General features: G+C 26.4%; 1 protein-coding gene across 1 annotated transcript; it reads right to left on the bottom strand.

Moving 5' to 3' along the window:
* Positions 1-1,373: 1,373 nt before the first annotated feature.
* On the bottom strand, positions 1,374-2,658 carry Bm17675 (Uncharacterized protein; the record flags this gene model as incomplete). The annotated part of the gene is made up of 5 exons (XM_001897055.2): positions 1,374-1,381; positions 1,503-1,694; positions 1,794-1,871; positions 2,101-2,276; positions 2,375-2,658. 5 exons carry the CDS (start codon positions 2,656-2,658, stop codon positions 1,374-1,376), a joined length of 738 nt encoding a protein of 245 aa, XP_001897090.2.
* Between the last annotated feature and the right edge of the window lie 10,270 nt (positions 2,659-12,928).

Below are 12,928 nucleotides of genomic sequence, written 5' to 3'. Positions count from 1 at the left end.
AAAAAGGATCAAAGAGAAAAATGAAGTTTAAAGAATAACAAAAAACAAAATAAAAATTAAAAATTTAGTCGAAAAAAAAAGTTAATGAATGAAAAAAAATGAAAAATGAAAGATTCGAGAAGTTTCCAAAAATTTTTTAAAGTCCTAATGTTCTACTGATTCAAAAGAATGTTCAAATATTGAGGAAAATCATCATTGATTTGGAAATTTATTCTAGATTACAAAAAATTCTCTCTCAGAATTTTATGAGCACACACTTTACTCATAAATTATAAGCAAATATAATTCTGTACCTTTCTTCGATCTTCCCACCAAAAACATAATTACAAAACTGGGTACCAACTCCTGATCAGCGCAAAAAAATATTAAAACAAAAAATTAAGGCATTATTAAATTAATCAATAATATCATAAATTTCTCAACTCACTAAACTAGATGACATTAAATGAAAAATCTGAGCGTAAGGAATAGGTTTGAAAAATTATTCATTTTTTTTTAAGGCTATAATTTTTTCAAAATTATAGCCTTAAAAAATATGTTTAAATATGGACATCTGTGCGTTTAACTGTGTAATGGTTAAAAAAAGAAACATCTTATAACAGAACATAAGTAAATGTAACTCAGCAAAACTAAAGAATCTACTGCAAGTTAAAAAAAAACAAAATTAAATATACTCGAAGCTGGTACCCAACACATATGGCATATAAGTTAAGTAATATTAAAGAAGCGAAAAAATCTTCAGTAAAAAAATAACGAAAATAATATAAACAATAGTCGTGAGAAAATTAAGAAACAAAAAAGATAAAAGTTGTTAGTAAAACCTACAAAACCATTAAAAACACTAAATTAAGCACAAATTACTAGAACAAGAAATAAATAAATTGCAACAATAAACATTTAGTAAAACTTGAAAAGAGAGCTAGTAAAAAAATACAAAAAAAAAAAAAAAAAAACTGAAAAAGAAAAACAACTGAATTCGAAGAGTTGAGTTAACAGTATTCAATTTTATGGTAGCAAAAAAATTTCCTTTTTTGACTACTTTTTTTACAAACTAAATGATGCATATAAATGTAAAATGATTATGAAATCCTAATCTTTCCCATATTTTGAATTCAGTTGTTTTTTACATCAAAATTATTTCAAACAGCAAGATTTTTTTTATTTTTTTTTATTTTTATTTTTTCCACTTTTTTATTTTTTAATTTTTTTTATTTTTCATTTTTTTGATTTTTTTTTTTCATTGTTATTTTTTTTACTTTTTATTTTTTTTATTAATTCAATTCCACTAACTCGCTTGGACGTATTTCGTGAAGGAGACTGGAGATATGGGGTAGGCAGCGACAGGTTGGCCGCATGGGAAAGGCCTGTTGTTATTATTGGCCTGAAAAAAAATTTACTGATTAATGATTAGATAAACTATTTACCTTAGGAGTACTTTGTTTTTATGACATTTGGATCTTTTTCTCTTAAATCTCACTTCTGCAATATTACTAATTTATTACCTGGAATGAACAAATGATCCTCTTCTCTTCCCACAAGATCCAATCTGCGGCGCTTCACCTGTCTTTCGCCAATTACGGCCGCACAAGCCCTCGGGCACCAATCGAGGGCATGAAGCTCCACCGCTGCCGTTCTCTGTGCGGCCGTATATCCAGGTGGCAGCAAGAGGTTGTGCCCACAACGAGCACAAAAACCTGGAATATGCATACAAAATAATTTGTTGCTTCCTAGATGAATCAAATCCAGATACATTTTTAAAAACTAAAATGAAAATTTCACTTCGAAATTCTTACCTTCTTGCTTATGCATCCTAGAAGCGTGGATGCGCCACCCTTTTAGTGTGTCGAACTGCCTACCGCAAAAACCACACACTGAAAATAGAAATGATTTAAAAAAAATATCGTTGTATAAATTATTGTTAAAACATCGACATGGAAATTTTTTTGTAACTATTTTGGTGTTTTATAAATATTATGAAGGATAAAGTGATTTCATTCTCAAGCATGATTATACTAGGAAGCGATCAAAATATGATTATATTCATTCATAAATAACAGGTATATAGTCATTCTCGGTGTTATTAAAATAATAAATCATTACCGATTTTATTTCCTTCTTCTTGCGTCACCGTGTATGGTTCCGCCTGCGGCACTTGCAACTCCATTCGGAGTTGCTCCGGAAGATCCCCCAAATCAGCGGGATGAAATTCTTCTGGTACTGCCGCAGCCATTTCTTCCTGCGTGGCAAGAACCGGGATGCGAATCGTCCTCGTTCGTCTGAAATAGGTTTAAAGTTGATGCAAATTACTTGAAAGATGATGTTAATAATTGTTCTATTACTTTACTATACAGTTGCTTTAAAAATCAAAACTTACAGGACGAGTTCTCGAACTGATTCAACCGGTTCTACGATGCCACTCGTCTCCATTGGTGCCACCGGTGCCTCAGGTTCATTTTCTTCCTCTTCTTCATCATATGGCAGAGGCGTCCACTCTGCTTCGCATGGCCAATTCTCGGCCTCTTCACTACTTTCAGGCAGAGGAGTCCGCTCTGCTTCTTCTTCGTCAAATTCCGGCTCCTGAGGCACCGGATTCTCTTCCATTACTTCGTGGGCATTTTGCCCCACCAATCCCTCCAACCTCCGCCCTGCCTCCATCATACCTTCTATGAGCGAGCGCTCGAACTGAAAAGGCTAATTTTAACATTTCACGATTTAAATTTAAGCAATTAGAAGTTCTGCAGCTCTTACTTCATGCTGCCATCAATTCATAAAATAAACGAAAAAAAGAAAGAAGGGAAAAGAAAAACAAAATTAAAAATACCTGAAGCGTCTCACTCACAAATCGTTGCAAAATTCGATACATTTCTGGCTCCCGTTTCAAGTACTCAAAAACTATTTTGATATCTTCCATGGAAGCCATAATTCTATAAAATTAGCAAATTTACCAAATATCCCGCAAGTATAAAATACGTGACTTAACCATTATTTACTTTTTATGAAAAAATACCAAGTTCCAATGCATGCACAGTATAATACTAACTATGCTAATCATTAAACATCCCATACTTTCTTCTGTTATAATTCTGATATAAGAAAAAAATGATAAGAAAAAAAAATGACGAAAATGAACATCCATGATACTATTTCCGTGCATTCTCCCGCATTCATGAAGATATATACTTTTGACTATGACTGTTTAATCCTTTTGTCTTTTGCATTGAATAACATTTGCTCATTTGCTCGTTTCTGACCTCTAATATACATCTCAATTTGACATTCTTATATTATGCATGTTCACTATCATTCTTTTACAGAAGCGATCTTCCTTTTCTGAAATGTTTCTTTTAATTGATACAAATTTCTGTTGTACTGTCATTTCCTAAAATAGTAACCAAATAAACATTACTAAATTACCACTTCTAATTTTTGATAATTCAGTAATATTTCTTCAGCAATTCCTTCATCCATATTCTATTCCACCGCATTCTAACATTTTTGTGCTATTATAGAAACCAACAAAAAGTGTTATATCAATCAGGAACAAGTAATCATGGTATTTGCTTACAAAATATTGCTTAGAATTACTATCTAAACTAGGTATAACTTTTCATCTTTTTAATTAGTTATTATTCTGAAAATACCAATGACTTTTAATTTTATTTCTGCAGAATTTTTTTCGATTACTTGTTTTGTAATTCAGTCGAGATTGCTACCATATATTTAGTGATAGATGTAGTGTTCTCCAGTGATGATTTCAGATTTACTGTGTGATGGTTTCCTTTTTCATTGAAAATTTTATTTTATCAATTGTTGATTTGTTTCTAATTTGTAAACAAATCGAATGTTGATTCAAAACTTGCAAATATTTTCTTTCTTGAATATTAAATATACATTTATGCTTTTAATACTCATTCCTAATTAGTTCTTGCTGCTGAATTTTACTTTTAGTTTTCAATGTTTGTATACTGCTATCAAGTTCAAATTTTTATTATTTTTTGACTTCATACGTTTCTGTTACCAAATGAAATGAGTCTCACAACAATTTGTTATCATTATTATGTTAAACTTTTCAAATATCCATTGTAATAAATCAACCGATGAAGAATTTACATTAAAGCGTGTTTTCATTTCACAATTTGTGACCTTTAGTAAGCTATTTGAAATGAATTTGCGTTCATTCGTACTATCTCCATTAAACGCTTAGATACAATAAATACAATCGTCATTGATATTTATCTAAAAGCCATTACTTTTTGTTTTTATTGTTGGAAAAAAAAAGGTTAAAATCTTTTCAACATTTATCACATCCTAACTGCAAACACAAAATTTTTCTAAAATCAAAAGTTGGGTCGATTCTTCTGTTACCCTTATAAATCGATCGATTGTTCTGTTACCCTTGTAGCAGTTTTTGTTGGTATGATAAGTGGAAGCACATTTTGAATGACTTATATGCTTATAGCAATTCGCGCACTTTATTGGTAACAAAATCTCTACACGACCAAGCATGAAAATTATTATTGTTGAGTACTTTTTGATTTTGATATTCAGCAATTTACCCAGGCAAAATCAAATTTTCAAGCAATATGAGATTCCCAGCTCTATCGTTCAAATTATGCCTTTTGCGCAAAAACCGAATTGGCGCCCATTCATCTCGGAGCCAAAATTTAAAAAAAATCTGACAGAGGGAAAAATTCAAATTCTGATATTTTTATATAAGAATGATGGAGGGAATAACAAAGACAAATGATATGAAAATACTAAATTGGGAGAGAACAAAAATATCTGTGATAGTATTCTCTCGCACTCATCACAATGTATGCAAACGTTTTATTTTCTTTGTTACTTACTGTTCAACCCTTTTCGTCTTTACAGCGAATGTCATTTACTTTCTCTTCTGATCTCCAATACATCCCAATTTGACATCCACATATTATGCATGTTAATCTATATTAAAGAAAATAAAATCATGCAAATAAAATTGCCCACAAGATCACTATTAAACTTTATACTCAACAAATCTTGCTGGAACCATTTAAGAAATATTCGTAAAATTTACTATGCAAGAATTATTCAGAGTTATAACAAATGTATGTTACAAACTAATTTCACCATAATTCAGTATGATGTTGCATACTAATTTAGTGCAATATCATACATAAAAAATTTATCTTTTAAAGTATATGAAATGCCTTCAAAAGAATGTACCGAAGTGTTTCATTTTTTTCTTTCACAGTAAAAGCATTCAATTTTATGTATAATCGATCGAATTGGCGTTCAATCATTAATTTGCGGTTACAATTAAAACTGTTGAAATAGATTCCCACCACATATTTCGTAACTTCTATTTAAATTTAAATAGAATGAAGGGGTCAACCAACAACGTACTTTGTTATTCGGGGTCAATTACAACATATCTCTGAAGAGGTCAACCAACGTACTTTGTTATTCGGGGTCAATTACAACATATCTCTGAAGAGGTCAACCAATAGATATCGCGCATTTACAGGAGGGAATAGAAGTCATTCATTTATTAAAAATGACAGAAAAAAACAAATGCAATTTTGTTGATTGCTGTCCTTCCTCATCTAATAAAAGTAAACTGATTATATTGATAGGAAAAGTATATAGTGGTATAGCTAATATTATACTGATAAACGTATCCATCATAACTAGCATATATTTATCATTATGTTTATCTGTTCAATATTTTCAAATTCAGCAGGCATTCATACTCGAACTTCAATATATTCAATGTATCCAATGATGGAAGCCATTCTGCATTCAAAAATTTTTAAACGAACTCTGATGGTCAATACATCTCACAATTGAGAATATCATTCGCCTTTTTTTGTACCAGAAAATACTAAAATATTTTTTTCACAAATAATTATTTATAGAAATATAAAATAATTGAATGGTTAAATAAAATACAAATACATTAAACTGTGTTCATGCAAAAATGCTTCTCCATTTGTAAAAACAATTTAAATTGATTTTTGATGCAAAGATTAAAAAAGCAATTATAAATACAATACCTATGCAAATTAATTAATGCAAGCATATTAAATTCTTGCAAATATATCATTCTAAATAAATTTTTCTCATTTTTCTTTTTTCATAATATATTAGTGAAATTTTGAAAATTTCATGTAATAACCTGCCACTCATGCGAATAAATAACAAGTTTTTCTTCAATTTTTTAACCCTTGTGTTTAGTTGTTGAATATTTATAAGAACTTTCAGATTTTCATAACTCGTCTTTTTAATTATTTTTCGATATGGATTATTGCTTTTTTAAAGCGGTAAAAAAGCAACAAGTTAAAGTCCATGTTTTAGGTTATATTCATGATTTCAAACATGAAGTAGTATTTTGACGTATAAATTCTACGTATAAATTCTGCGCAACGTATAAATTCTTACTTTTGGAAATTTTTTTTGCAATTTTTTACAATAATATTTTCAAAATCAATACAGTTATTAAAACTAAAAATACTGAATGCATCAAAATTAATGCTTCTTTTATTCCCTTTTATTTCTGACATTTTTTAAATATCGTTTTTGCTCTGTTCTTAAATTATTTTTATATTATGATCAGACTGTATCAAATTTAGTTAGTTGTGGAATAATGGGCTTTTAAAATAATGGATCTTTTTTAAGTGAAGAATAGAATCACTGAGGACAGTTCGTTGTTTCAAACAGTTTGCTCATATTTTTCTTGTTAATCATTGGAATGATAATTATTTAAAAATTAGTATTGCATTTTCTTACATTGCATTTATCATGCAAATATTATCATTTTGCTGCAAAATCGAGGTGAATTAATTCCATAGTTACATTATTGTTTTCCTCGAAATTTGTTTCTGAAGTTTAGCAGTTCTAAAGTTCTGATCTGAGAGGAGCAATGACTGAAAAAAGCTGATAAAAATTAAGATTTATGAATCTATAATAAAATATTAAAGATAACCAATGCCATTAACTTTTATCCTAATATATTTCAATGCAATGTTCTTTCATAAAATATTTACAATATCTAATATTAAATTTATAGTTTAAAGACTGAATCTAATATTAATTTAATCCTTTTTTTCGCACTATTTTATCAATACATTTTTTTAAATAAGGAACTGTTACTATTCCTTAGTGAACTGTGATGTCAAATAAAGAACGATGCAGCAGACCTGTGAATGAATTTCTATTGTTTCCTCAGGAGCTTCCATCTTAAACCTAAAATGCACTTCAGGAATGTTTGGAAAAAATTAAAATTCTTAACTACAAATTATATTGCATAAATTTAAATGTCAGGTTAAATAGTTTAAACTTCAAAAACTTACAAAATCTTATGAAATTGCTAACACTGTTTTCTTCAGACTGAATAACATTTGGAAGGAAATATGATCCACCTCAGATAAGATAATTATGTTACCCTGCTGCGATGGATAGTGTGAAAAAGAAAAGATTAATTTTGAACCAAATCACGTCAACTTATTGTGATAAAACTTATCCAACATCGCTGAAAATTCGGTGATATACGACTGAGTAAATAATTTGTGAGTATGCGATAGCAAATTGGTATGAAGTTTCCAGCTGAAATTATTACAACTTGGAAGATATAACTTTGAGAAATATTAGTTGTCCAATAATTCCAGTATTCTTATACTTCGCTATTTCAAGGAGAATATATCATCCTTACGATTGATAGGATGTATTGTTAATTAATCTACTTTTATTTCTTTTTTTGATTGAAAAATGAAGTAAAAATAATTTTCATGACCGCTCGAAGTTTATTTATGCAAATCATTAATCAAAAATTTGTTTAAAAAAAATACCCTAAATCCGAGCGGTTACTTGATTTTGGCTTTAAGCATTCACTCAGTTGATGTTTTTGAAAACAAATATCTTACATTTTTTGAAAACACCCACTCTTTCTTTTTCAATGCAGAATTTGATTTTCATCAAGAATTGGCTGATTAAGAAGTTAATGTGCATTCCAGCTCTTAATTAGACACTAATTAATCAAAAAATTTTTTTCCATATCCTGAATTGTAATTTGTTATAATTTTTAATCCTAAAAATCATTATATTGTGGCCAATGTATATTCAATATTAGGTCGAACATTGAATTGGTATAATCAAAATTTGTGTTATTGTAGCTTCGATGGAATTCTAATTCCGTATTAAAAATTAAATTACATGGTTTTCTCGATTGTTGTCGATTTCGGTAAATCATTTCATTTCACTAATAATATTTGTCATTTTTTAAAAGTATTTCACTTTTGCTAAACAGCAATTCCTGCTCTCTATGAGTTTTTGATACAAAGAAAAAAAAGTGATATTTTCGAGGATGTGCAAGGTGCTGTATCTATTCATTGTAATTAACAAATTCATCAATAATGATCCGTAAAATGATCCATTTATCAATCATCTGGATGTTAGCAGTTTAGAAGATGTTGATGATGATAATTCTCGAGAATTGCTGATTCAGCGGAGTAGAAACAGAAACGTTTTTCAAATCCGGAATTTTGGTGCGAAAATTGTTCAGTGACAGTTCAAGTAAACGTCCATTCGATATGTCAATTAATTCTCTAAAAATCAAGAAAAAATTTAAAGATTATCCCTTGCATGAATTCTTCAGGGATGGAAACAATTTCGAAATGTTGTAAAGCTTCCGTTATTGGAAATATTCATATTGAAATTCTGATTTCAAATTTAGAATAACAAATTAAATTAATTGTGAATTAATTATGGTCGTATTTACATCATGATAATTTTAAATGAGACAAAAAACAAACAAAAAAAAAGCATGTATATTTGCTTATTATTTACATTGTTTTTATAATTTTTATTCTTTTAAATTTTAAAATCTTCTTTATTATTGTTAATATCTTTTACTATTTTCAATACGTTTATTATTTTTGAACTACTTGTTATTAATATTTATTGCTATAGTTTCTTGCTACTTTTTATTATTTTTTACAAATTTTTTTCTGTATTATTTTCTTCACTATTTCTTAATATTTTTTATTGCTCTTATTATTTTTATTTTTCAAATTTTTAAAGTAATTTTTCATTTCTTCTTATTATTTTCAAAAGTATTTTTTATATTAATTTCAATTTTTTGTTGTTTTTAGTTCTTCTTGCTTCATTTCAATTTTATCATTTGTAGAAAGTGCTTTTTAATAGGAAAAAAGTGTGTAGTGCTGGAAGACAAAACATGGAATAAAATTTTTATTTGAAATCTTTGGAATTATAAATTCTATAAAATACTTTCAAACGAATCCGTTGTATTTGAATAGGAAAGTTAAAATTCTAGCGATAACACATAAAATTCAAGTTTTGATCACAATTCAGCTGTTATTATCGTCGATAAATTATAGTGAATGCAAATGTTATTAAAATCATTTCGCTACAAACAAGTTTCAAATTTGTATTTTTCTAAAAAAAAAAAAAAAAAAAATGGCTCGAAACTTTTCTAGGCAATTTTAACAGTTATTTTAAAAATCAATCATGCCGCATTTTCGTATTTCAATGCTTCATCATCAAAAAAGTTGAACATTAAACTAAAAAATATCAAAGAGAAAATTTTTTTTTTTTTGAAATAATTTAAAACAAAATTAAAAATAACAGCAATGCAATTTGCCTCACTAAAATCAAATTTATCTTCCAAAAAAAAAAAAAAAAAGAGGAATGCTATAGCATTTTGAGAATTGTCACGCTTTTTTTTAAAGTACTTTTCAAATATTTTGAAATCTTTATGTGAACTCTTCTAATAGCAATAAGTTTTTATTTGGAAAAAGAATTCTTCGTGGGTAAAATAGTTCTGTTGTCCTTTCTTACTATTATGTACATTTTTGAATTTGAATTTAGCATAATTCAAATATTTTTTATATTTCGAGAATTTTTTTTCTCTATTTTCATTTTTTTTTTCTATTACCTAAATAGTTTTTCTTCTTTTACGAATAATTATGATTTAAATTATAGCTGATAAATGCTAATCTTTTGTTTGAGATACATTTCTTAAATGATACTAACTGTTTACAATGAATCAATCGTTTGTAATTTTGGTTTTTACAGCATTTGAAGAAATTGAAGCTTTGGCACCATGAAATAATACTTATACTTAATTGCAGTAAATTGTTAGATTGGATTGTTAAAAATTAGTTCGAACATCAAATCAAGAAAAATTAGCAGAAAAAAGTGAAAACAAAAAGCCAACAGAAAAATCTAGACTGATAACTAAATACAAAAATCAAAAATTTATAAGGAGAAAATTGAGAAATTCAAACAACCCAATCAGGATGACATAGACCAAACTAAAAAATAGAAAAAAGAAACCCAAAATAAAACAAAAATTGAAATATTTTCGGCCTATAATTTTCTTGTAAGACAGTTAATCAAAAATTTCTGTAATATAAAAATTTAGCCAAATATTTCTTTAACATAAAATTAAATTGCAAAGAAATTGCATTAACAGAAGAAGGCAAAAAAAAAAACATATATTAATAACTTTTTAATTTTGAATTTGAGTTTTTTATTGCTTAATTGTTGCATGCATTATTATTATTATTAATGCGTTTTGTGAAAGTTAAATTTAAAGTTTTTCGTTTTTCTTTTGATTGATAGTAATAGCATGAGCAATAAATGATAAAATACACTTCGTTTCTCTTAGAATATTAATATTTATTTGAAGTTTTTATTTAATTTGAAGTCAACATTGTGAATTATTTCAATGTCCCAAATGTATTTTTATTGATTCTGGTACCTGCTTAATTCTGGTAACATAGGAAACTATTTTTCAATTTTATCAGCAAATTTTCATCTTTAAAATCTAATATTTTCGTGCAATTTCATGTTTTTTTTTTTAATTACTTGAGCTTAAATGGTTGTTAATTTTTGTAAAACTATTATAAAACAAAGTTTTCATTATTATATTCTATTTATTTGACATATTATTGTAATATTTGTATGATTATTAAAAATAATTAATTAATTTCAAGAACCATCCGTATTAAATTTTTGTAAATACTACTGAAAAATAAATGAAATTTTAACATCGCTTTTTCTTCTTTATTTTCTTTTTCTTTTCAACGGAGGAAAAAATCTTTTCATCGCGTATTATTATATTATTTTTGTTAATTTGAAATCGAATAAGAGTTTAATAGTTAAAGTTAAAAATCTTTTGGCTATCAAAATTCCAATAATTATCATAAATTCATGATCGTTGATTGTGAGACACATTTAATTCTTTTAAACTATTGTTTTACTAAATTAAAATTTACAAGAATATTTATTTCATTCATTGTCATATCATTGTTGCCATATTTCAAAAAATTAAAACTATCGAAATGTTTCATTTGAATATTTAATTAGCCCACGTACTGAAGATAATTTTTAAATTGAAATATTCTCATTTTCAACAATGTGTAAAATGTTAACATTAAATTACTGCTATTATTTGTTATACTACTATCACTACTAATTCTTCTTTATATTAGAAAAAAATGAAATTTTTTTTTTTTTATCATTTAAATTACTTTTTTTTATCCTGAAATTTTACACACAATAATAATTGATTCATAAAATGAATTAAGTAAGCAAAAATTAATTTTTTTTTTTTAGTTTAAAAATTAATTCATAATGGAATTTTATAGTTCTTTATCATTTTGCACTTATTTGCCTCTCTCTCTCCCTCTCTCTCTCTCTCTCTCTCTCTCTCTCTCTCTCTCTCTCTTTTAAAGAAGGGAAGGACTTTTTTTGAGCAAAAAAATATGTGTTATGGAAAAGTAAGTTTACTGTGGCATTTATTCCTTCATGATGAAAATTTTCAATAAAAGAATCATAAATCATATTACAGTTTACTTTTCCCTCTTTTCTCAATAAATATAATTTTTTTTAAAGTTATTTTTTATTTTTATTTGAAAGAATTGCTTCTTTCATTATGTAAATACGAAAAAAAAATAAATAAAAGAGGTAGAGATAAAAAGAGACAGAGAGAAAAGAAGAGAAAAATGAAGGAAAATCATTGATAATGCTTTCTCCTTTTTTATCTCTCTCTCTCTCTCTTTCTTCTCCTCTTCCTTTCGTTTAAAAGAAAAAAGAAATTTGAAGAAATTAAAAAAAAAATATTTTATATATTTTTTTTCTCCTTTTTTTCAACTGCACATTATATATTTTTTTTTTCAACGATGAGTATGAAAATAGGAATTGATGAAATGAAAACACGAAAATATAAATTCACGAATTGGTGAATTGTTAAATTCTTTGATTTAATTTAATTATTGAATGGCCTTCTATTCAATTAAATCTTTTTTCTCTTTTAATTTAATCAGATATAAAAAAAAAATTCATTTTTTTTTTCCTTTTTCAAATGAGAAGGAAACATTGAAATGTGTCATCAATTTTAGATTTAAGAAAAATTAATTACACTGTTAAATATCATTTCGAAAATAAACCTTAAAAATATTTTTCAATGATAAGATGCATTTTATTTTTATTGTTTATTTATTTTTTCCTTTTTCCTTTTCTTTTTCTTAAATAAATTATTACTGAAAAATAATTATTAATTAAAAAAAAACTTTTTTCAAAATTTTTTGAATTAATATAATTTATAAATTTGGGTACACGGTAAATAAATACGAATGAAATTATTTAATAAATGGAAGTTTATCAGAGTGATATATAATTAAAAAATTTTTTTTCACTACTTTTTTTTTAAAAAAAAAAAAAAGAAAGGAAAATTATTTATTGAATAAAATTTTTTTGCTGATATGTTTATTTAATTGACAAGTAAATGAAGAAAATAAAAAGAAAAAAGAACAAAACAATGTTTTGAATAATATGTTTTAAATAATGAATGTTTTTCAAAAAATAATTTTTTTTAATTTTTTGAAATTTTAAATAATATATTTTTTCAATAAATAATTTTAAAAAG

Source organism: Brugia malayi (assembly GCF_000002995.4).
Source record: "Brugia malayi strain FR3 genome assembly, contig: Bm_v4_Chr3_scaffold_001, whole genome shotgun sequence".
In the NCBI taxonomy this organism is placed as follows: domain Eukaryota; kingdom Metazoa; phylum Nematoda; class Chromadorea; order Rhabditida; family Onchocercidae; genus Brugia; species Brugia malayi.
The sequence above is the reverse complement of the archived record's forward strand: the minus strand, read 5'-3'. Positions and strand labels throughout refer to the sequence as shown.